The 25,821-nt window shown below is 47.0% G+C and overlaps 1 protein-coding gene across 1 annotated transcript; it reads left to right on the top strand.

Annotated features, from left to right (window-relative positions):
• On the top strand, positions 1-20,789 carry Fah (fumarylacetoacetate hydrolase). The gene is made up of 14 exons (XM_021165948.1): positions 1-294; positions 3,692-3,802; positions 4,705-4,826; positions 5,033-5,082; positions 6,729-6,819; positions 8,620-8,717; positions 8,809-8,861; positions 10,278-10,377; positions 10,992-11,122; positions 12,717-12,792; positions 13,554-13,600; positions 16,258-16,359; positions 16,996-17,113; positions 20,610-20,789. Exons 1-14 carry the CDS (start codon positions 214-216, stop codon positions 20,687-20,689), a joined length of 1,260 nt encoding a protein of 419 aa, XP_021021607.1. The 5' UTR covers positions 1-213; the 3' UTR covers positions 20,690-20,789.
• The last annotated feature ends 5,032 nt before the right edge of the window (positions 20,790-25,821 follow it).

Raw genomic sequence — 25,821 nt, 5'->3', positions numbered from 1 at the left:
CTAAAAGGATCACTTGGGTGGGGAGGCGGTCCCAGGGGGGAGGGTAGGGGTGTGTGCCAGGTGGTACCGGGTATTGGCCGGAGGAAGGGCAGCCCGGGGTTCGGGGCGGTCCCTGAATCTAAAGGCCCTCGGCTAGTCTGATCCTTGCCCTAAGCATAGTCCCGCTAGCCAACCCCTACCCGCCTTGGGCTCTGCTGCCCGGTGCTCGTCAGCATGTCCTTTATTCCAGTGGCCGAGGATTCCGACTTTCCCATCCAAAACCTGCCCTATGGTGTTTTCTCCACTCAAAGCAACGTGAGCATCGATTTTTGGGCTCGGGAGCCGGGAGGTGGGAGTTCTGGTCAGTTTCTCCAGAGCCTCGGGGAGAGCGCCCCGAGGGAGAGGACCCATAGCTGTGCACGTTACGGAAATTAAGTATATGTGGGTATATGTGGGCCTGTGCAAGAACCAGAGTATAGCGAAATGGGAGCTATCATCCCTGCCTGGGCAGCAGGTCTATGCGATTGTGACCCAGAAAACGGACGCATAATTTCCTTACAAAACGCGGGTGGTCGTTCCCTTCACTGCTCGGAAGTACCAGCTGACTCCCATAATTTTGAGCAACTCCTCTGAGCACTTCCTGGCCTAGAAACTTCGGTCTAAGACACGGGCTTCTTTTACCTCTAGCCCAAATTCTTTCTGCTCTAGAGTGAACTGCTAGGCATTCACTGAACTAATCACAGGTCTCATGGGGTAGGAGAAATGAACTTTGACTTGTACACATAGTCTGACTTGAAAGAAATCTTTGCAAATGGTTTAGTGGAGGTGAGTTATCTATCCTATCCTTGGGCAGGCAACGCACATCACTCTGAAATGTTTGTGCTATTTTCTGCTTGAGCTTTTTTTTTTGGGGGGGGGGGGGTTTGTTTGTTTTTTTTTTTTTTTTTTTTGTTTGTTTACAGTGTTGATTCAGCTTTGTACGTAGGAACTGTTTGCACCATAAAAGGAGTATGAATATCTTTGCCAGGACAGACGGGTAGCATTGTTCTAAAGTACTTGGCTGGCATGCACCAGCAAAAGGAAGAAAGAAAGGAAGTGGCTCCTGGCAGTTGATAGCTTTCTCCACATCTGTTGTCCTTTTATATCCTGCCTGTGCAGATTGCCTTGCTCAGAAGAGTCAAATAATGCTTTCACAACCACCAGGCATGAGGCATGACTAGATGTTGCAAGGACACAGAGTTAACTTGTTGTCCTTTCCACGTTTGAGGTGTGTGGAGCCCTAACCTGAGCCAACCAACCGCCTTCTGGAAGTAGAATACTCCCTCTGGCCTCTTCTGATACTTTGCCCTCAGCAGACATGCTCTCAGCCTTTTCTGGGAATACCAGTGGGTTAGGCAGGGACATTTATGCAGGCAGGCACATTGAGAGGACTTGACTAGGTAGTGAGTGGGTTGCTTTCCCAGGGGAATCTGGAGTTACTGTCCTTCTATGGTTAGAGACGTTTTAGACATCATACATCATCACCATTATTATCTTGGTTTTATTTGGGGAACTTGATGGTAGTGGTGGGTTTTGGGGGTTGTTGTTGTTGTTGTTGTTGAGACAGGGTTTCCCTGTGTAGCCCTGGCTGTCATGGAACTAAATCTGTAGACCACGTTTACCTTGAACTCAGAGATTGCCTGCCTCTGTATCCTAAGTGCTGGGATTAAAGGTGTGTGCCACCGTGCCCAGTTTCTTTTTTATTAGTAATAATAATTTGAGAGTTTCTAGGACATGTCTAGGGAATGTGACCTATCAACAGGTGCCCCTGGACTCGGGCTCTTACATTCTTTCTGTTCCCTCTTGGGTGATTTTTCCCTGAGCTTTGGAGTGTTACAGCTGTGTCTTGGGGCTGGGAACCCCAGGATGATTTTTTTTTTCTACATTTCTATCTGTTGCAAAAAAAAAAAAAAAGTTTCTTTGATAGGTGAGAGGTACACTTACCTGTGGATATAAGGATACATATTTAGAATACACTTAGATATTTTATTGGTTTAGGAAAATGGCAGTAGGAGGTTCTCCTCTTGGGTCTGTGTTATCTCTCCAACAATGGGCAGCTGGCTAGGTTTTTACAGTAACAGGCTTGAATTCCCTCCTGTTGAGCACAGGCCTTGAGTCCAATTAGACAGCTGTTGGTTACCCTCAGAATGTAAGTGCCACTATTACAGCATTGTGGATATCTTGGTATTCCAGTTATTGTCGTGATTCATAGGCATTAGAGCTGGGTAAGACTACCCATTAATTTCCTCCCTTGGCAACTTACAAAGCACTAAAATGACTTAATACAATTGCTAGGCCTTGTTCACATATAACTAGGCAGATAATGCCTATGATCAGATCAGAGAGGACACACTGAGAAAGGTTCCTCCTTGCATTCAGCAAGACATAGGATGATTGCCTCTGGGTCTTTCCTGAACATCACCTGAGTGGACCCCTCACTTGGATCCACTCAGCTTTCTGATCTTTGAAGCAGAATGGAGAAACAGAGGCCCAGGGAATTGCACAGATGAGAACATACAGGTCCTCCCGGGAAGCTTCTAAGGGTTATGTGGTCTTGGTCTATCCCTAACCCCTGGTGGCTGCCATGTAGCTACTTGTCTTAGCCCACTGAAAGGAGCAGGCACTGGAGACAGACACAGCCAAGAATTCCACCTCTCAACTCTCATGGATCTCCTAGAATATGGCAGAACTGCTGCTTCAGGTGCCAAGGAAGCCTGGCTTAGGACAGAGTTCCAGGAGGTGAAATCTTCCAACATGCTCCGTGCTGTGAGGTCAGAGACCAACTTTGACAAGATATTTGGGCCTCTGTAATTATCTGAACCCATGCAGAGCTCTTTCAGGGTATAAAAGAAATCCATCATTCATGTGGTCTGAGCACTGTGACTTCTGCAGTTCCCTACAACCTGAGCTGCATTCAAGCTACCACAGAGCTGATCCTCCACGTTACTACATGTGGAACACTCACTGCTCTGCTTCATAAGAGAATGGCCCTGAGCAAAGCCCTGGGCCCAGCATGAAAAGAGATTCAGGTGTTGGGCGTGGTGGCGCACGCCTTTAATCCCAGCACTTGGGAGGCAGAGGCAGGCGGATTTCTGAGTTTGAGGCCAGCCAGCCTGGTCTACAGAGTGAGTTCCAGGATAGCCAGGGCTAGACAGAGAAACCCTGTCTCAAAAAAACCCAAAAAAAGAAAGAAAGAAAGAAAGAAAGAAAGAAAGAAAGAAAGAAAGAAAGAAAGAAAGAAAGAAAGAGAGAGAAAAAAAAAGAAAAGAGATTCAGGTTCTTGGTATGGTGATGAGCAACTCATGACTGGAGATCGCAGCTCTGCTTGCTTTCTTGTCCTCTGTTCTTTCTTTCTCTCCCTCTCCCGCTCCCGCTCCCGCTCCCTCTCTTTCTCTCTTTTGGTTTTTTCAAGACAGGGTTTCTCTGTATAGCCCTGGCTGTCCTGGAACTCACTTTGTAGACCAGGCTGGCCTCGAACTCAGAAATATGCCTGCCTCTGCCTCCTGAGTGCTGGGATTAAAAGCACGCGCCACCACCACCTGGCTGTTCTCTCTTTATAAGATTTATATAAGGTTTATAAGGGTTGTCTCAAAGGAACCCATGAGTCCCTAAGTATTTGCTGTTATAGTGAATGTGCTGTGCATGTCAGAACTGGCTGTCATTCTTCTCCTAGCCAAAGCCACGGATTGGTGTGGCCATCGGTGACCAGATCTTGGACTTGAGTGTCATTAAACACCTCTTTACCGGACCTGCCCTTTCCAAACATCAACATGTCTTCGATGAGGTGGGACATTGTATCATGGATTGTCTCTGTTTCACCACCTATTGCAAGTGAGATGGTACTTTCTTAGTCACCAGTTATCCCTGCATAAGTGGGAGCTGTTCTGAGACACATAGGTGGCAGGAGGTAGCTTTGACACCTTAGGATGGCCTCTCAGGAGAATGTGAGCTCCTGAGTCCATTGGGTCTCTCCAAGTTGCCTACGAGGTGAGGATGTTCTGTCACCCTGGTTCCTTTATATACAGGGATATTCATGTTTCAGTCTTTTGAGGTCTAGGATAACCTTGAGAAAGGGAGCCATGAGCCTTGTGGTCTAGATTGGGGGTACAGCTTGAGACACTCATCCTGGCTTCCATTTCCATGGGTGATGGATGCCCAGTCCTTCAAGGGCACATGCCTGGGGAATCCAGCCTTGCTTGTGTGTCTGTGTAAAATGGCCACTTTCTCATCCAGGTATGCAGTTGTGCCTGGGGGCAGATGTCTGTGTGGTATGGATATAACTTTCCTCCCTTGTCACAGCTCAGCTCTTAGGATCTCCTTTTTCCTGAAACACGGACAGAGATAGTTGTGGTATTTACCAAGTACCTCTTCTGTTCAGGAGCTTTGCACGCATCCTATCTGCTAGTCCTCCTGGCCACCCTCTGCCAGAGTCAGTATTATTGCTAGATAAGTGGGACTTGTACAGTTCATGAGTTGCTGTCTGCTGTGAGCATTGATTGTGAGATGCATATCCGGAAGTGGATGGAACATCAAGGAAGATGACAGCTTTCTCCAGCTCTATGCCGGAGGACAAAATGTAAACAAAGGTCCCAACTCGTGAATGGATGGAGAAAAGTCAGGCTGACAGGAGGGATGGCCTAGGGATTTTCTCAGACACAACCTCCTCTATTTCTGTTTTGGTCTTAGACAACTCTCAATAGCTTCATGGGTCTGGGTCAAGCTGCATGGAAGGAGGCAAGAGCATCCTTACAGAATTTACTGTCTGCCAGCCAAGCCCGGCTCAGAGATGACAAGGAGCTTCGGCAGCGGTGAGAATACACGGGGAAAGAGTGTCATGTCAGAGGAGAATAGGCCTGGGTAATTGGTAGTGCCCAGTCCCTAGGACTGCTTGGCTGTCTGGCTGACTGTCCTGGTACAGTCAGGCCAACTTCCTCTATCTCTACAGCTGGGTTGCATAGTGGTGGGAGGTGTTAGGCCTGGAAGACTGGATGGAGCCCCTGATTCTGTGTTTCAGTGCATTCACCTCCCAGGCTTCTGCGACAATGCACCTTCCTGCTACCATAGGTGAGTCCTGTTTCCTTGCTTGCTGTGCCAACCTGAGTAGCTTAGTAGGCCTAGATGGCTAGACAGATGTATTGAAACCTCATATCTTGGTGGAGAGAACACAGATCAAGAAATCTAGGACTGCCAGCTGATCCCAACATGACCAAGCTTGTCAAATAGTGAGCCTTGGCTCAGTTGTCACAAGCCTGATCTCCCAGTGCAGCAGCCTAAGTCTGTGACTAGCTACACTGATACCTGTGCAGCAATTCGCTTCATCTTCCCAGAAGATTATGAGGTAAGCACTTTGAGCTGTCAGGAAAGAGGGTATTTTGAGGAGTGCCACAGGGAGCCCATGTACACATTTGGCCAGGCATTTGGCTTGACTGAATCAGCAGGTTGCTGTCAGTACAGCTTCATAGCCTGAAGCAGGCATAGTCTGCTTCATCCTTGTGTGTCAGCTATGAGGGGAAGCCTCTGTGCTGGCCTGAGCACCTGTGATATGAGAACTGTATAGTTTTGCCCTGGGAGTATGGGTTTTTTTTGAACAAGTTTCTCTGTTCAGCAAAGCCTTCCAGAGGTGCTAGTGGTCAACAGCTAGGTAGAACGTGAGTTTGAGCACGGGCTCACCTCTTGCTTCTCTATAGGACTGTGCTGTGTGTTTTCATGGCAAACCAGTTGTTTGCTAGGGATTCTTCATCCTTTCCAGCTAACTGATGCTGTGACTTCTTGTTTCTACTGTTATGGATATGATTATTCTTGTGATAAATATCTTCACTGTTACCTCTATCCAGAGGACTGAAGGTGGGAAGGAGTGAGCACAGCTCAGTCTGTCCACCTCTTGCTTAGTTGTCTCCCAGACTGTGTTTCCTCTCCTTATTCTGCTACTTCCACTTCTAGTCCAAGCACTGGGGTTGGAGTACTCAGCTTTGCTTTGTGGGTGGGCACAGAAGGTTTAGGAAGAACTGTCCTAAGTGAATTTCCTAGTAGAACTTAGTAACTTACATATGAGAGAGGAGATACCTGGTGTCCATGAACCTCCACATTCAGCTCATCAAAATCAACAGACACTGATAGACAAGTTCAAGTACAAAGACAAAGATGCTTTGTTCTTGGTGCTAAGGGCCAGTCACATGACACGAGGGCTCAAGCAGGATGGCCCAGAATGATGACAATTGAGCAAAAGTCTGCACACATGGAACTAGAACACAGTGAGGCCCACCCCAAAGAAGGGTTCAGTAATGGAGCCTTAGACTTGCCAGGATTTAAACCAACAGAGAGATGAGAGAAATGAGGCGAAGGAGCAGGCATATATTAAACAAAGGTGTGGCAAGGGTTGTGCGTGTGTCGTTCACAGCTCAGGGCCACAGTCTGTCATGTCCATCCACCTTAAGCAGGAATCCAGAGACCAACTCAGTCTGTGGTGTCCTGCATGTCTGACACTATTGTCCATTTTTCTGGCCATCTATCATATGTGGTACAAAATGAGAGGGGGATAGTGGCAGCTACTTCACATTTAAATCTCACTGTCTGATTCAGAAACTATGGACTTACTTTTTTTTCCCTGTGTTAAGGGGTTCTTGAATCTTGAAGAATGGTTTGAGCCCCTGCTTTTGGGCCCGGGGTTCCTCCATCTAGATCACTGGCTGTTTTGGGTGTTCCCTCTGCAGGAGACTACACGGACTTCTACTCTTCTCGGCAGCATGCCACTAATGTTGGCATTATGTTCAGGGGCAAGGAGAATGCGCTGTTGCCCAATTGGTATGTCCTAAACCAGATGCTGGGATAAATTCAAAGTCGGCTCTTCTCTACAGTATGTTTTTCCCAGTAGCAAAGACCCTGTTTGGTCAAAGTAGCCTAGGGAAAAAACAAAACTGATGATGTTGCGTCCTCTAGAAAGAGCAGGCCTAGCTTTTGGTTCCCTCAGCATGAGTTTGGGGTCCTGGGCTATCCAGCCTATCACCAGCCTGTGGAATTGTCCTTTCAGCTCTCCTCTGGAGAACAGACATGGGGATTCGACCCCCTGCAATGCTCGATCCCCTAGATCCTTTTGTTGGCAGCCTGCCTGTTACTGTTCTGTTACTATTGCACTAGCATTCAGAAAAAAAGGGTCAGAAATCTAAATTATATTCAAGCATTTTAGAGTTCAAGTATTATCTCTGTAATAAAGAATATGTACATCTGGGAAACAAAAGGTAACACCGTGTTCCACCCTGATGTTAAGGAAATCCAGGTCAAAGAATGAGGCCCCTCAGTTTGGTTCAGATGAGGGTAGGGTCCCATTTCCTCATCCAGACTTGCACCTCCCATTCTGATCCCTGACATTTGGTAGAGGAGTTCTGGCATCCTGATGACAGCCAGCTCCTTTGAGGCTAGACAGTCTGCTGGGTCATTTTCCCTGAAGTCATGCAAACAGTTTCTGATTGGCTGGGGATAAACACAGCCTGAACCTGTGCAGGGCAGCAGTCTGTCAAATCCACCCACCTTAAGCAGAAGCCTGGAGACTGGCCCAGCCTGCAGTGTCCGGCAAGTGTGACCCTATTGTCCATTTTTTCTGGTGCCATGGGCAGTCCTTGTGGCTGTATCACTCCCATCTGTTTCTATCTTCACACGACTGTCTCTTCTTCTCCATGTCTTCTACCTTGTACAAGGACACTCTAGGATATATGGATGCTCAGATGATCCTGGGGTACTAGTTACATCTAAAAAGATTATTTCTACATCTTCTTGGGGGTTGGGGTGTGGACAGATCTTTTGTGGAGTTGCCACTCAGTGTACTGCAGGCCTAACCTCTTGCTTTATTCAAATAACCATAGGTATTCATCACATACTGTCTTCTCACCCACACAGTTCTGTGTGCTCGTCTAAGAGCACCCGTAGCCTCGCTGTACTTATTTTGATATTTGGAAAAACCCTTTTATATTTACTCTCCATATTCTTGTTTTACAAGTATCTTCTAACAGTTTTCCTCAGCCTTGGATAGCTATTTCCTCTGAGCTTTACAATTTATTCCCAGGGTTTTCTTGTTTTGTTTTGTTTTGTTTTGTTTTGTTTTGTTTTGTTTTGTTTTGTTTTGTTTTGTTTTGTTTTGTTTTGTTTTTAATTAGAGATGGGCAGAGTCCACAAAGGAAGCAGCAGAGCACTGTCTGATCAAAGAAGCCTGGGTTCTTTAGTTGTCCCTCCTCCTCCTCTTCCTGTTCCTCCAGCTCTTCTTCCTCTTCCTCTTCCTCGTCATCCTCCCCCCTCCTCCTCCTCACTGTATAGCTAGCTCTGGTTGGCCTAGAACTTACAATGTGTAGGAGGCTGGCCTTAAACTGCTGGTACTCCAGCCTCTGTCTTCTGAGTGCTGTGATTGCATGTGTGACCTTTCCCCTTTTCTCCTTAAAGCTGAATCATTCCCCCCCCCACTCCACCCCACCCCCATGTGATAGACCACGTTTGTTTTCTCCATTCACCTATCAGTGGACACTTGGGGACATGTTTTAGTTTTTGAATAATGAGTGTATGTCGACTCTGTTTCTTTCTGAAGTTCAGTTTACTATCACCACCCTCCTTTATCAGGCTCCACTTACCTGTGGGATACCATGGCCGAGCTTCCTCCGTTGTGGTATCTGGAACCCCAATTCGAAGACCCATGGGGCAGATGAGACCTGATAACTGTAAGTGACTCCAGTACCCTAGTTCCACTCTCTATTGCTATGAGCTCTGTAGCCTGGTATTGATGGTTGCTTTTATTTGCCATCTTTCCAGCAAAGCCTCCTATGTATGGTGCCTGCAGACTCTTAGACATGGAGTTGGAAATGGTGAGTTCTGTGTGGAATTTTGTTGAGTGGGATCTACAAAGCCCTGTGGCAGTAAAGCTCTCTTTCTGGGGCAGCACTTCACACCTGTCTGGCTACAAATAGCAGCCCCGTGTCCCCATGTGACCACTGAATGCAGTTGATGTTCTTTCTTCAGATTCTGTGTTTGTGAATTCTCCCACTTGCTGAAACTTATTTGCAACCCAAATATTAACACAAGTCATTGCCACACAGAGAAGTAGAAAATTTGAGTCTCCTGACACACACATTTGTCCCCAGTTGAGGTCACACCAGGCTCCCTGTCTTCGTGTTTCAGATCTCATGCTATAAAAACATGCTAATTTTTTTTGGTCTTTTTCTCCACATATTTTCCACATTTGAACTACTTTTATTATTTACAATGCCTCCCAAGTGGAGGTCTATTGTGGTTCCCTAACTGCAGGAGAGCACATACCCCTTACAAAGACAAGTGTTAGAAAAGCCTCACTCATACCTAAGTTGTAGCTGTTGATGGGGAATACAGTGTTGATGAGCCAACACTATGTCAACTATCTTTAACAGAAAGAGGTAAAATATGGTGAGTGTTGTAGCCAGAGGCTATGAAAACCCAGCTTGTTGCATCTTGTGGGAGCACTGGTCCACCTTTTTCTGTCACATTCATGGTGATTTTATACAATGTCACATGAACAGCAAGCATCAAGGCCCGGTGGCAGGGCCTCTATCACTTTAGAAAGGCCCACTCTAAGGCTCCACTCTTTATTTAAATTAAGCACTTTATTTTGAGAGTGCTGAAGACTCATATGTAGTTGTGAGAAATGAAGTGTAGATCCCCTGAATTTGAAAGAGATGGGGTCCTTCATGCCTCGGTGCCCTCAGCTCTTTGTGTGTGTGTGTGTATCTTGATGAAGATTTTGTACTGTTTAAACCCTGTCTCAAGGACAAATAAAACAGTGACCCTAGCCATGAACGTAGATGTTTCTGTACTGCTCAAGGAATTCCTTCTCCCCCGCACTTAGTTTCCCTTAGACGTGATTGCTGGATGTTCTCTTGGTCCATGGCTATCGAACAGACGCCATTCCTTTGGGGATAGGTAGGGCTGTAAAGTCAACTTGTCAATCCTCCTGGAATGAGCACACCTGATGTTTTCATTCTTCACAAGTGTCATATGCTGTCAGATGTGAGGGTATGGAGACTGGAATACAGAGGAAGAATCAGAAAGGCCTGGGGTGCCCTGGGGCTAGGGAGGAAAGGGCTCATGTGAGTAGAGTTCCCACCTTAGAGACCCAGTGAAGTAATGCCAGGTCCTCAGGCAGCCCTAGTCCCTGGTTGAACTTTGAAAATATTTTCCCTTTGCTCTGTGAGCCTCAGTGACCCAGAGCATCAGATCATCTAGATTCTGACCAACTTTCTCCATGGCAGGCTTTCTTTGTAGGCCCTGGGAACAGATTCGGAGAGCCAATCCCCATTTCCAAAGCCCACGAACACATTTTCGGGATGGTCCTCATGAACGACTGGAGCGGTAATGCCTGGTGGCCCAGCTTCCTCTGATGTTCTGTTCTTAGGGGCACACACAGGAGTTGGGAATGGGACAGGAGGCCTAAGTACTACAGGGATGATACCATACAGACTTCTGACTCTGTGGGTGTGGGGCAGTCACAGCTTCCCTGAGTAGCTTTCTCATAAGTAGGAGGATGGAGCTGACAGAGCCTAAAGCTTTATCAAGCCCTACACACTCCACTCACTGTTGCCAGCACCATCAGCTGTTGATGAAGAGCTGAACATGGAGGGATTTTAGTCAGTGACTGAATTGAGCCTTACTGTTCATCAGCCCAGCCTCTGAGTCCCAGCTCTGTACCCTGATAACATGTGTAAGAGGAAGTGGGTCCAGAAATCTCAGAAGAGGACCTTCCCCCATCCAGGCCCTTGGTAGGAACTATCCTGTCATCCTTCATTGTTCCCTAGCACAGCACCTCCAAGGACCTCTGTCCTCATACTGAATACCTTTCTGTTTGTTCCCTGGGAGATCTGGTTGGCCAGAGCCATGTAAAGAGGTCCATGTAGGTCAAGGGCAAGAAGCAGCTTGGAGTGAGTCTGTAAGCCACTGTGAGACCTAAGCTGGCTGTCTTTTCATAGCACGAGACATCCAGCAATGGGAGTACGTCCCGCTTGGGCCATTCCTGGGGAAAAGCTTTGGAACCACAATCTCCCCATGGGTGGTGCCTATGGATGCCCTCATGCCCTTTGTGGTGCCAAACCCAAAGCAGGTAAGCACCTTTCTGCTGAAAACTCTACTCTAAGTTCCAGCTTCCGCCCTTTCCTGTTGTCCTCTGATAGTGAGACATGGTGGTGCTTGGTGGATCCTGACTCAGTGTCCAGGCAGCCATGGCTCCAGTGGGTTTCTCCCTCCAACACAGTTCACAGAGAAAAACATAATTTTGTAGTTTTCAGAGTTCAGGGGAACTACCTGGCAAAACCCTAACCACAAAGCTGCTCATTGAGCTATTTTGTTTTGTGCAATGGCTCCCTCTAGAGTCTAATTTGCAGAATGCATTTTGGAATAGAGACTATAAGGGGAGAGAGAGAGAGAGAGAGAGAGAGAGAGAGAGAGAGAGAGAGAGAGTGCATGTGTCTCCAACAGGGTTCCCAGCGCAATATCCCACCCCTTCACTACAGTCACCCGGCCCTTATGGCCAATGCCTTGAAGGCCCTAACTTCTTTTAAACACGGCTCTGGTAAATGACCTATCTGGTCCTCCCATATCTCTGGGTATAAATCTCCAGAGGGCTCTGCTCTGCTCCTGGCTCCCTGTCTTCCCTCCCCACACTCTCCCTGGCATTGTCTCACCAACCTGTGTACTGCTGCGCTTTCTCCCTCACCCACCCATGTCATTTTATGCATGAACACTCTTGGGACTTTCCCCTGCAAATTGGTTCTTCATAAAAGTCCCTGCAGTTTCATTCTGTCTCCTTGGATCTTCCCCAGCTCTTCCCACCACAGCACCCACCTCTCCCCTCTGGTGGTCTCCCTCCCCTTTGTCTCTCTCCCTCCACTGTCCTTCTCATCTTCTGGCCACCCAGGACCTGTTGGGCTCCTGCTTTAACGGTCCCCATCCTCCTTCACAGTCCTTCACCCAGCTCTGTCTTCACAGGGATGATTGGATGCTGACTGCCTCCATCCTTCCCAAGGACTGTTTATGTACAGCTGTCACCATTCCTGCCCCTTCCCGACTAATCAGCAGGGTTGTCTCTAAAGTAGTTTCTAATTTAACCCTTCGTGCACTGGGAAGGAGCTGTACTCCCCACAAGCATCACTGGTCACACTGTCACCATTAAAAATGCATAGTCGTTCAGACTACCCAGAGTGATCTTAGGTCCTGCTAAATGATTTTTGTGTTGTATTTTGGAACAACACTGTTTGTTCAATGTGCAGCACTCTGCCTGGACATTAATGGCCTTCCCAGCTGTTCCAGCACCAAAGATGGCTGCCAGCTTCACTGCTGCCAGGGACTCTGCCTTCCAGGGCATCCACCTTGCCCTCACTATTGTCCTAGCTTTTCCTTACAGGTTCTGTGGCCCGTCTCTGACCTCTCATTGTCCCCCTCCCAAGTCTATCCTCCCTCAGCTTCCTGAAGCATTGTTACTTCCTGTGATCTCTAACTTATTTCTCTGTACATTCACCCATCAGCTTATTTTCTCAAGTGTGGCATGTGTGACCTTCTGACCAAGGGCAGTGCGTAGGACTTCTCGGGTTCACATCTGTCACTGCTGCCATATGTCACACTCTGTATTGGAGAGCAGAGGCTGCTGGGAACTCAGCCCCTGCTGACAGCTACAGCTTTGATGTGCTCTTGCCTTTTAGGACCCCAAGCCCTTGCCATATCTCTGCCACAGCCAGCCCTACACATTTGATATCAACTTGTCTGTCGCTTTGAAAGGTATGTGATGGGGTGAGTGGTATTGCCTAGGCTCAGCAGGCAGGCACGGCCAGGCTCCGTTGCCCCAGCGGATCCTGAGTGTTGCTGGGTGGAACTAGAGGCACCTGTTCCAGCCTGGAGGCTGTGTGGAGCTCTTGTAAAGAGAGAAGAGTGTGAGGGCCATCCTCCAGTTGGAATGCATTGTCCTACATGGGAGGCCTTGGCCTCCACCCTGTGTTGGACTCTGCAACCTTCTAGCCAGCATCTACCTCTTCTGTCCACATCTATCACTGCCACCTACCTTACACTGTAACCCAGATATGTGGTGCACTTCTTTAAACACCTGTTTAAAAGCCTGATCTCAGAGGCTCATGAGACTGAGAAGTAGGGCTTGATCGTGAGCCATATCCTGGGCAGCCCAGGGAGCCATGTTGATGGCCTACCTCCACTGAGCTAGTCTGCAACTAAGGTGTGGTGTGAGGGGCTGGCTTTACAAGCCAAGCTGTGATGTGAGGGGCCTACTACGCAGGCCGTGGTGAAGGTCTCAGCTCTACGTCCAGCTTTGGAGCTTGGGCAAGTACCAAAAATAGTTTGTCATCTATGAAACAGGGAAACTACAGCTTTGATTTTATAGATGATGGTGATGATTAAGGAAACTGGTCCTGAACAGAACCCGTAACTAGGAAGGGGCAGGTGTCATGTTCATGAGAGAGCTGGAAGCATTTTTCTTCCTGGTCAGCAGGACTAAATCTGTATAAGTATTACTTCTCAATTTCTGACAGGAGAAGGAATGAGCCAGGCGGCTACCATCTGCAGGTCTAACTTTAAGGTGAGTTTGGAGGCCATCAGACTGCTTTTGGAAGGGAAGAACGTGACAGGAATAGGAGATATTCTATTCCCCTGGGAGTGGAATGACACGTCAGCCTGGAAGCCTGATTCACAGGATCCCCTCAAGACAGAAGCTGCTGCAAGAGGTGGTCAAAGTTTTCTGGGTGCACTTCCTATCCTATAAAGGCCAAGCCTCTGAATTCCATGTCCTGATAGTCTGGGACGATGAAAGTGCTGTCTGTGTGCATATGGGGGGGGGGGGGCTGAAGTTGACAGGGGGTGTTTTCCTCAGCCACTCTCCACCTTTTAAAAACAAAAAAAAACAAAAAAACAAAAAAAACAAGATCTGACATTGAATCTGGTGCAAGTCTCAGGGATCCTCATGTCTCCACCTCCTTAGTGCTGAGATTACAGGCACACACTGCACTCACATTTTTATGTGGGACACAGGTTTCAGTAAAACGTGGCTCCTTCTGCCTGTGCAGCAAGCTTTATTAACAGAGACATCATGGCAGCCCACTTATTTTTTAAGCAAACATTTTCCAAGTATTTATTAGTTTCTAAATTGTGTTTGCATTGTGACACACATGCATGTCCAGAAAAGACCGATTCCTGCATTTGGTGTTATAGGGGTTATGAGACATCTGGCACAGGCATTGGCAAACTACCATGGGTTCTCTGCTAGAGAAGTATGTATTCTTAAGTGCATCAAAAGGCAAGCTTTTATTGAAACAACAGACGACACATGTACAGATACTGTACAGAATTGCAAATGCCAAAATCATAAGTGAAGACACTCAGGAGTTTTCACAAGAAAGTATACCTCTGCATTCAGTCTGACTCATGTCAGAAAGGGGAATTCCCAGCCCTCAATGGGTTGCTGCCTCTTTTCAGCCATGCCTTCACTTCCCTAATGTAGGCCACATCTCCTTGCTTCTGTTGCCACACACTGACTTTGTCTGTTTATTAGTTTTATATGGGATTGTTATAGTGTGTATCTATTCTGCGAGGCTTCATGGTTGCAATGCTGGATTTGTGAGGTTCCACCACATTGTTTGCAGTGGGAGCTTGCTTGTCTCATTGCTTATAGGATACTACACTGCCAGCTCCACAATGGGTGATGGCCATTTGGTTGCTTTTATATTTTGGCTGTCCTTGAATTACTGTCAGCATTCTAGTACACATCTCTTGGAGTACATATGTGCACATTTTTGGGGGGCATATATATCCAGGAATACAACTGCTGTGTACACACATACATACATACACACACATACCCACATACAGATAGAGAGAGAGACAGAGACAGACAGACAGATGGACAAACAGAGGGGCAGACAGAGGGTAGGCCTGTGCACACATGTACATTCACAAATATACATACCACAAAGCAGAGTGTATAATTCAGCCAAGGGATACTTTTGAATAATTTTTCAAAATGTTTATCCAAGTGGATTGATCTGGTTACTTTTCTGTTGCTGCTATAAAATATCATGGCAAAAGCAATTTAAGGGTTTCATTGAGCTCACAGTTTGAGTTTGAGTCATAGCAGCAGGAGCCTGAAGCAGCTGGTCACATCACAGCCACAGTCAAGAAACAGAACAAAATCTTTATGCTCAGTCCCTCTTACCTTACATCCCCATCCAGAACCCAGCCTATGAAATGCTTTCCTCCAAACTTAGGGTGTGTCCTTCCACCTCCACTAACCCTATCAAGAGAATCCCTCACAGGCGTGTCCACAGGCCAACCGAATCTGGACAGTCCTTCATAGTGGCTTCTTCCTCAGGTGATTACGGATTAAATCAAGTTGGCAACTGAGATTAGCCGGCATATGGACACTCCCACTAGTGATATCTAAGAAATCTTGCTGCTGCATGTGTAGACAACATGTAGTGTGTGCCTTTTCAACTCAGCCATTCAGGGCCATTGTGACTTTTCTTCTGTTTTCCAACTGGCTAATGCAGCTGGGAACCTCTGCAAATGTTCATTGGCCACTTGAAGACTCTATGAGTGAATGCATTTGTTTTGCATAGCATTCCTTCTAGATAAAAGAAGTAGGGAGCTTGAGGAGGAACTGAGGGAAGAACCCACTTCTGAGGGCCTGGCTGCATGGCTGTAGAGGGAGACCCGGGAAGTTGTGTCATCCTGGAGGCTTGGGCATCTGAGTGCTTCATGCACAGGAGCCTTGGCCTCACCTCCAACCCTCTCATTGCCATCTTGCTCTGACATTCTGCTCAAATCATTTCAGCTTTCAGGGCTAGGGTCAACTCCAAAGCCTAGGCTGGAGGGTGGTCAGCCAGGTCTTGGTACTGCAGGAAGGACTCTCTACTAGGAATGCCTCTGAGAACTCCCAAGCTTGAGGTGGCCATGAACATATAGGCCTGAGGGCTGAGCAAGCCCAGATTTCAGGCATCTTGGGAAAGATTGTTGGAGAGATGAGGTTCCAAAGGAAATGAGGTTGAAGCTGGTGGACAAGGTGGGCTGCAACCTCAGCAGGTAGACAGCAGGTCATCTAGAAGGACTAGAGGAGGCAAAAATCTCAATTAAAATGAGGCAAGTATAAATTATGAGTATGTGTGGAATGCATCCACCAGTCTAACTAAATCCTTCCCAGAAAGCGGGATGCCCACACATGTCCTACTGTGTTCCTGCCCCCAGCACATGTACTGGACCATGCTGCAGCAACTCACACACCACTCTGTTAATGGATGCAATCTGAGACCTGGGGACCTCTTGGCTTCTGGAACCATCAGTGGATCAGTGAGTCTCAAACCACCCATGTGGGTTACCAAACCAAAGATAGGTGAATTGAGAAACTGGGGGTGGGGGTGGGGGTGGATAGAGTGCTTCCCTGCCATACATAGACCAAGAGAGACCTGTGTGAGAACCAGAGCTTGACTCTGTCTCCCCAGAAAGCAGCAGTCACTCTACCTAATCCTCTGTCCCCCACCCCCAGGATGAGGAGACTTCACAGCTGCATCCTTCTCATCTGCCCCTGAGCTACCATGAGCCTGGGAGGGGTGCCCAACTTTGGAAACAATGGTGTTGGAGGGGGGTGAATAGGCTAGCTTCACTGTGAGTCCCTGGCCATGTTGACTGGGAGGTGACAGTTTCATGCCAGTGGCAGAATGTGGGACATGACACTGTCTGGGGTTGTGAGCTTCAGCCTATAGAGTAGGAGGACACCCTGAAGTGGGCTTCTGGTACACTATAGGCATAGGACCCTGAATAGCTAGCATGCTTACAGGAAGAATGAAGGCACAGCCTGTCATCAGGATGTCCAAAGCAGCCTCAAAAATTTTATGGGCCCCCAGTACTCACTGCACTGTCCACACTATAGCTGACATATCACCAAGATATAAATAAATGCCATCTTCCCCCTTTCTTCTTATAAAGGACCCTGAAAGCTTTGGCTCCATGCTGGAACTGTCCTGGAAGGGAACAAAGGCCATCGATGTGGGGCAGGGGCAGACCAGGACCTTCCTGCTGGACGGTGATGAAGTCATCATAACAGGTGTGAGCCACCAAGCCCCGTAGGCCAAGAGTACCCATCTGACACTGGAACAATCTGTTTCCTTTGTACTCACAGCCCTTCCTGGATTCTGTGTTTCTATGATATGTCCTGGGCTAGAGCCTGGGCTCCTGGGGACTTCAAGTCTTAGTGTCTACACAGGGGAAACACTGAGAATCCATATTCCTTCTCCTGCCCCAGCAGTTACCCAGTTGTGGTTGGGCCTATGTTTTCTAGACTATGTCCGAAACAATAACCAGGGTCTGACCTGGAACTGGGGTCAGGGAGGGCATGATGTAGTGCCTGGAGGTCTCAGCAGCCTCTTTCCAGGAGGTTGGGGACCTTGTATCTTTTGCTGCCATTCTGCCTTCTAAACATTTATTAATAGCAAGGAAGGCACTGTCTTGGTCCCAAGACCACTTCTTGGCGTCAGAAACATTCCAGTGACCTCCTAGGGACTCACCCACAGTGTGACCATTGTGGTACTCAACATTCTGAGACTCAGTTGATCTCACTTTGATAAGGCCAAGTTGGTAAAAGATCTATAGGATAATATCAACAGTTTTGCCCTTGACAGATGTGCATTGGGACCCTACCCATGGAGGGCATCCTGAAACTCCAGAGATGAGGACACTGGCTCACACTGCTGTATCATTTGTGGACTCTGTTGTACAGAGTACACAGTGAGATTGGCACTTTAGACAATGAATAAGCAAGTCTGATTTCCCTTCTAGGCAACTGATCCCAATTCTTTTCACCTCCAGGCAATTGAACTGTAGAGTCCCAATTCTTCTCATCTTCAGGCCATCTAAAGCATGCTGTATATGTTTCAACTAAAATACTTGGATTAGTGATGATGTGTACCCAGGTCTTCTTGCTCTCTGTTGTTTTACACAGCTGTTTCCAGAGAGCTCGGCATCTTAACCTTTCTTTGATGGGATCCTCTCTGAGGGGCATTCCTCTGCCAGGCCTATAACCATATCCTACATTCCCACCCACTCTCCTCTCAGCCCACTACAACCCATTTCCTCTTGTGTATCTTTTGGTTTCCCATACTTCCTTGATGTTGTCCTGGTACCAATAGTCTGTCCTGTGAACTGGAACCTTGGACCCATTTCCTTATGGTCTGATGAATATCTCTGTGCAGTTGGCATACTCTACATATCCCACTGATGCCCAGCTGGATCTCTCACAAAGCCTCCACAGTAGACCCGTCAGTCCTGCCCACAGGATCCTTAGGATCGCTCCACACTGCTCCTATCCTGCCCAAGATCCTCTCGCAGTACCCCTCTGCTGCTTCATATAATCTATCCACTTGGCATGCGATTCTGTGTGGTCCCACTTATCCTCCTACCACAGAACCTCTGCTATCATAGGACCACATTCCTTAGAGCCTGTGGACCCTCAGCGTCAGCCCTGCGCAGCCTAGTTCAGCCTCCTCTGTCACACAGGCAGTCACCTCTGTCCTCTGCCAGCAGTTCACTCAGTGTCATTCTAGTCAGCAGCATCCCTATCGGCTCCCATACCTAGCCAAGGGCTCCTGTCCATTTCCTGTTATGCTGTGATAAGGGCTCATGAGCTCAATGGTCTTCTCTTACAGTGCTGGAAGGCAGAAATCTGATATACAGGTGGTGAGGAGGCTGCACTCCTTCCAGAGGCCCCCAAGAAAGGCCCATTGGCTGGCCTTAGGCATTATAAGTCACACGTAGATGATTGCCAGTATTGAGGCCTTGTGTGTAAGCCATATGCAAACTGTTCGGGGGCTTCCTCTGGAGATGCCAAAGGCTGGCTATATTTATTAGATGTCTACAGAGCACAGCTGTGTTAGAGGTATTTCTATTTCCATTTCAGTTTTTACTCACCCAAGCCTTTTGGAAATGTGTCATTGTCCCAGTTTTGCAAAGTGAAAAAAAAAAATGCTAGGAGAGAATAAGGGAGGTGAATCATGGTAGATCACACAGATGGCAAAGGCAGGATACAGATCCTGTTGTGAACTGCTCTCTCTAAGGCTAGACCCCTGTATGTCAAACATTATTCCAACCACTGCATGCCAGTTTTGTCTGGTATTGCTTCAATGTCTGCCAGTCAACCCAGGTTCTTGTTGTGTTCCTGTGGACTGGGTGAAAGTACCTTTTGAAGTGTTGATGTGGAAATGAGGGAGGAGTGGGGAGGTGGATTGGCTGTTTAATGTCAGTATGACAGGACCTGAATAAGCTTGGTCTAACAATATAGTCTTGTCCGGGCAGCTGTCAGACCTGGGAAAGGGGACCCTGGGGCTGAGACAGACAGCCTCATTGTATCCTTGATGATTTACCACAGAGGGCAAGGAGAATCCTTTTCTATGTGGTTGTGGGAAACAGAATCCACATGTGCCCTGGTTTGTCCTCCCTTGGCCATGGGGCACTGTATACTTCATGCTGCCCCAGCCCACCCTCCAGCCTCCATGTGCCTCAGGATCTAGAAAAGTAACTCCATTGAAGGAGTTTTAAAAATCTGTATTGACTTGATCTGTCACTACCCTGCAGAAAACTTCTGCCTGTTAATTTTCACCAAGACTGACTCAACCTCTCTTAAGATGGCTTCTTGGAGGCCTTTGTTACTGTCTTCTTATGGTGGTGCCATCAGACAGCCTTATAGAGCAGAACTAACCAATGCATGCCATGCCTGTTTGGTGAACTCCTCACTCATCAAAGCCCGGCTCACACATTTCTTTCTCTCTGCACCCTTCTTACCATGATGTTCTGCCAGTACACATTTATCTCCCATATCTTGTTTGGTCCTGATGCTCCCACTAAATAGACCTTCCTTTAAGACAGAGACAGGCTTCTCCCTACCTTACTTAGCCTCACACCTGTTGAGGAAGAATGGAATAGAAGAAATCATATTTGAGGATCTTTACTTTAAATGTTACCCAAACATTGAATCTAACCCCCATGACCTTGGAGGATGGACTGCTGTTCCTCTTTGAAGGGGAGATTAAGTTCTGAGGAAACACATGGCTCTATCACCTAGGTAACACTAAGAGGGTCCTCACATGGACCAGGCCCTGTCCTCAGAGTTTTCTACACACATCATCCTTACAGCAGGCCTGTAAAATGAAGTGGACGTTAGATCCAGTCACAGATGAGGAATCTGAGATCTTAAGAGATGCAAGGTCACAGAGCCCGTGGGTGGAGAAACTAGGCTTTAAAACTCATGGAGTGTGACCCTGGGCTCATTTATGGATATAGACCTTTAATCTAAACCCATGTGGATGGCTGAGAACCCCCAGAAAGAAGGGCTGTGGAGTGTGGTACTTCTTCTGGGGATCCATAACTGTGTGGTGGGCCTGGGCTCTGGCTCCTATGCTCCAGGGAGGTTCACATATGTATGTCATGCTGACATGCCTGCCTACCTCTGGCCTGATTAGCCTCCCATGATATCTGGTCCTGCAGCTACCTGTGGCTGTATTCAGGAAGTCCCCAGTGATGTGGCTGATCCCACCCCTACTGTGTTTCAGGTCACTGCCAGGGGGACGGCTACCGTGTTGGCTTCGGCCAGTGTGCTGGGAAAGTGCTGCCTGCCCTTTCACCAGCCTGAAGCTCCGGAAGTTACAGGACACACCCTTGCCTTATGAGGATCATGCTACCACTGCATCAGTCAGGAATGAATAAAGCTACTTTGATTGTGGGAAATGCCACAGAATTCTCTGTTCTTGGTTTTGTCCAGTGGGGCAGTGAATGCTGCTCCTATAGAGGCTGTCATTAGTTCATCTTTTTTTCAGGTGAGAGGCTGAAGGCCCTGGAATGTGGGAAAAGAATGTGTGTGTGTGTGTGTGTGTGTGTGTGTGTGTGTGTGTGTGTGTATGTGTGCGTCTGAGCATGGGTGTGTGCATGGGCATGTGCATGAAGAGAAAGATACACAGATACGCACACACAAAGATAGATAGATAGATAGATAGATAGATAGATAGATAGATAGATAGATAGATAGATAGGCTATTCTAGAGACTTCAAGATCTTAATCTGTAGTGTAGGATATGGCAAAATTCTCTCTGTGGGTGTCACCATGTAACCAAGTCCTATGTGCACACCTGAGCTAAGAGTAGGGTGGGCAAGGGTCCTGGTACTCCCCTCTTTCCTTCACACCTATTGGAGCCTGGGGTCTTCTGTCTCCACCTACTCTACACTATAGCCCTGGCCCAGTTTCTGGGTGATCACAGGAGACTAGCTATGCATGACTCTTCTTGGGCTGGAGAATGAGAATGCAAGCATGGAAATGAATAATGCCCTTCATTAGTCGTCCATGAGCTCTGTAGCTTTCTCACTTCCTGGAGTCTTATGACTTTCCCGAGCTTCCTTTGTTGCTTGCTTGTTGAGTCTCATAACTCTTATCCTGCCTTTTTTTTGGAGGAAATAGCTACACAACAGTCCACCCCTTCCTCTGCCCCTCTCCTCCCCCTTCTGAAATGTTCCAGGAATCTTAGGATATGTGACTGTTTTCTCCCATTTGTATCTTAGAATTGGGCCACTCTATCACAGCAAGAGTAACTCACATATGCTCCAGTTTGATCCATTGTGAGACTCCATACTAATCCCTGCCTGCTGCGCAAAAGACGTTTCCTCCATGATGGAAGCTGATAGTTGCAGTGATCTGAGCATATATGCACAAATGGTTAGGGTCTGATAGGCACATATTTCTGCCTAACAAACGATAGCAGCCACTTATCCAAATGCAGGAATTTGTCCTCGCAAACAGTTTTAAACATAGGTTCCCTCTTGTACAATACGCCTTTAAATCTGTTCAGACTGTGATCGACTGTGCCTCCAACAGTCCATTCTCTATTGTATCATACCAGCAGACATCTTTCCTGGCATGTTGTTTGCGTGACACCAGGTCAATAACCAAGGAGGACTATCAGTTAAAAAATTTCCTCTGTGGTCTGTATAGCATTTTCTGGCTCTACAGAACTTACTCATAGAGAGATCCTCTAGTTCAATCTAAGGTCGATGCCTCCGGGTCCTGTAGTCAAACCATATGATACTTTCAGCAATACAGACCTACTATCCACTTCTGGCATGCAACCAACAGCAAAGAGTTATAGTGCCCTAGTCACTTCTATGGCCAGCAACTTGTAGGGAGGGCATGCGGCAGCTACAGTCTCCCTCCCAGAGGACATTTACCCATCTGCCTTGCTCCCCAGAAACAACTGACACAACTGTAATGTAGAATGGACTTTGAAAGGCTTTGCCACAGTGACTGACCTCCAAAAAAAAAAAAAAAAAAAAAAAGCAGTATCTGCCTCTTTTCTATTTTATTTATTTTTAAAAATTGATTCACAAATTGTACATACTTATAGCATGTGCTGTTTTAATATGTGTGTATATCATTCAGAGCCAGCTCCAGGTAACCCTGTATGTCACCTCAAACATACTTCTTTGTGGTGCAAGCAATCAGAATCTTTTCTCCTAACGCCTTTGAATCGGCAGCACAGGAACACAACAGAATTTATTTCTTTAACTGTAACATGGGATTCAGTGATTAGGCTTCCTCCTCCCAGCTTCCTCAGAGTCTCTGGTAACCACCATTCTCCTCTCAGCTTCTGGGAAAGCAACCTTTTTAAAATTCAGTATGTGACACCACGGGCACTTGTTTTTCTGTGCTTGGTTCATTTCACAAAATGACCTTCAATTCCATCCATGTCCCAATGACAAGATTTTATACTTTCTATAGATGAATCAGATTTTACTGTGCTTTGGTACCACATTTTCTTCATTGACTCCTTCATTAATGAATATTTATAAACATTCCAGCTTTTGGCTAGAGCGTATGGTGATCAACATGGGAGTGGAGTCCTTTGAAATGCTGATTGTATTTTCTTTAGATACATCCCTAATGTGAGGTCATACAGCATGTCTTTAAGTTTGTGAGGAACCCTATTTTGTTTCTACCATGGCTGTATTAGCATGTCTGACTCATTGAGTCCAGTGACCCAGCCTTATAACTGTTACATTGTTATAATTGTTATAAATGTTCAGGATTGGGAATCAGGAGGAATGCTTCTTCTAGCAGCATGGTGGGAGTCTAATACACAGGAAGATGGCTTTGTGCTGTTTGGGGCTTATTGGGTGAACCAGTGTGCAGAAAGGGAGACTGTTGCATTGTCAGGCAATTTCCCCCATACCCCCAAAACTATGGAATTACTGCTCCCCCACAAGGGCAAAGGAGCCCCACTATAGAGCCCCAGGGCTCACTGGGACACTTGGTACATGTGGTACCCTGTGTCCCCACTCTGGAAATCTAAGGGTTCAAATTCCTAATTAGCTCTATAGAGAGTCTGATGCTCTTTGACTTGGGACTACAGTTCCACGAGCTCCTGCTGTCCTCTCCTGGGAGTTCTAAAGTGCTTCCAGCCAGATCTGCAAGGCTTCTTCCAAAATTCTTTGGGCAAGTGTTAACTCAATAAAAACAGGACAGGAACTTGTCTCCTCTGGGTGAGGTAAAATGCCCTCACAGCTGAGGATATTCAGAGAATGTGGGGGTAGCAGTGAAAAGACTAAGACTGCTGTCCACACCAGGCCTTGTGACCACTACAGAGGAAGCTGTGCTAGCCTCTCTGCCTTATGCTAGCTAAATTCTTAGTATAAGGTCTGGCTGGGAATGGGAAAACATTGTTATTATCTAGGACAATATGGTGTCCACAGGACTGTTTCCTTAACATCCTTGTTTGCTTCCCCATCTTAGCAGGGTTTGTGATGGATGCTGGCAGTTCATGATGAACACTGGGTGTCACTTGGGGGTGGGCTATGCTGCTCATTTTTCAGTTGCTCTGGTGTGCTGACATTCATAGACCTTATTACTCAGCAGTCCCGCCATTTATTATCTATTATTTTTGGTCAGTGGGAGACTTAGAAAGGAGGCAAAAGGTCTTTGCCCTCTCTTTCCTGTTAGTCATTGACAGGTACAGACAGCCTTCCTTAGGGGAAAGGAGGGAAGGTCTTAGTGGATGTCAAGGATGTATGGTATCAGCACAGGTCAGCAGAAGTCGGTGTGATGGAGGCTGTCTTTCTTCTGGATACAGAGAGCCCATATCTGTGTAAGAGCTTATGTGAAGAACTCAGTGTGGGCACTTTTTAACAGCCGGGGCCATCAGCTATAGACTATTATGAATATTATCCACCCTACATGGCAGGACCAGTCCTCAACAGCAAGGCCATGGGACAGGCACCCACATTTGTGAAAACTAGGCTTTGCAATTATTTCCACGTGGTGCTTGAAAGTAAGATGGACCTCTTTTGGAAATCTTTGGGATCCTGGGAAAACTTTATTGGATGGAGAGACGTTTGTTTTCATTCCAGCAAGATATATGGGGTTAGGGACAAATATCAATGACAGAGCGCTGGCCTCATATGTACATGGCCATGAGTTCCATACCCCAAAACAAAATCACTCCACCAAAATAAAACAAAGCACGTGGACATTTGAAAATTAATTGGAAAAGTAAAATGTCTCTGATAGTCATTGATAATGCCACACTGGGGCCGCTGGGTCCTACCACTTGTGTCAATCAGACCCTGATCATGCCCAGGGACCACTTTCTTTATGATGGATATGAGTTGCCTTTCCTGATTCTGAATATTTTTATCACCCACTTGTCTCTGGGGCAGCTGGGCCCTTTCTGTGGTCATCACACAGATGCCCTCACTGCTGCAATTACAAAGCCACAGAAGGACTGCACATCTGCCTTGCTGAAAGCTGGAGGTAACATGGAGGGACTTCCACACAGCTCATCACCGGCAGCAGCTTGATCCCAGCCACTAAATGCCTTTCTCTGGAGACTGTCACCTACTCTCTGCCATAGAGACTGTGCCTTATTCCCTGACTTGTGGATGACTCTATAACTGTCCTTTTCTCTTCATTTCCTCTATGCCAACTTCCAGCCTTCAGCATAAATATTTTACTGTGGTGTTTCCTTCTCTATTCACAATTGCAGGCTTTCTTTCAATTAGCAGAAACTTGAGGGCACTCTGGTGGCAAAGGACCATGTCCGTCCTCCATCCTTCAGAATGGAAAGCACAAGAGAAGAAAAACTTGGGATTCTTTCACCTTTCTCACCTTCACATGATCCAGTGACAGAGGTGGGGACCCCCTTTCCTTTTTGTGTTTCACATAATCAAGTTGCAGATGTGGGGACACCCCTTTCCTTCTTGTGTGTCTCTGAGAAGGGATGTTCTATCAATCTGACTTCTCACCTCTCCTGAGAAACCCCCAGGATCAGCACAGCCACTTTCTTCCCATATATAATCGGAAAATTAAAAACAGCATAAGAAGTATTTGGTATAGTGGTCTGCAGTGTCATGTGCATGTATGAGGGGATCCTTTTGTAAAAAAAAACACACCTTAAAAATGATAAAAAGGGGTGGGAGGAGGCTGGGAAATCATCTCAGTAGGCAAATGCTTGCTGTGCAAGTGTGAGGGCCTGAGCTTCCATTCCCAGAATTTATGTGAAAGTGAACGGGTGCAGAAGGGCACCTCTGGGATTCCAGTGTGCCTGTGGGAGAAGGCAGCCAGAGAGAGGAGAATTACTGGGAGCTTGTGAGCCAGCTAGCCTGGGGAGTAATGTCACCGGTGAGCAACAAGGAAGGAGAGGACCAACACCCAAGATTGTCATCTGGTCTCCAAACATGCACTGTGGCAAGCACATGCTCACATGAATACACCAGGACACGTGC

This window comes from Mus caroli, chromosome 7 (assembly GCF_900094665.2).
Source record: "Mus caroli chromosome 7, CAROLI_EIJ_v1.1, whole genome shotgun sequence".
NCBI classification, from domain to species: domain Eukaryota; kingdom Metazoa; phylum Chordata; class Mammalia; order Rodentia; family Muridae; genus Mus; species Mus caroli.
Note: the sequence above shows the minus strand (reverse complement) of the source record. Positions and strands in the feature narration are given on the sequence as shown.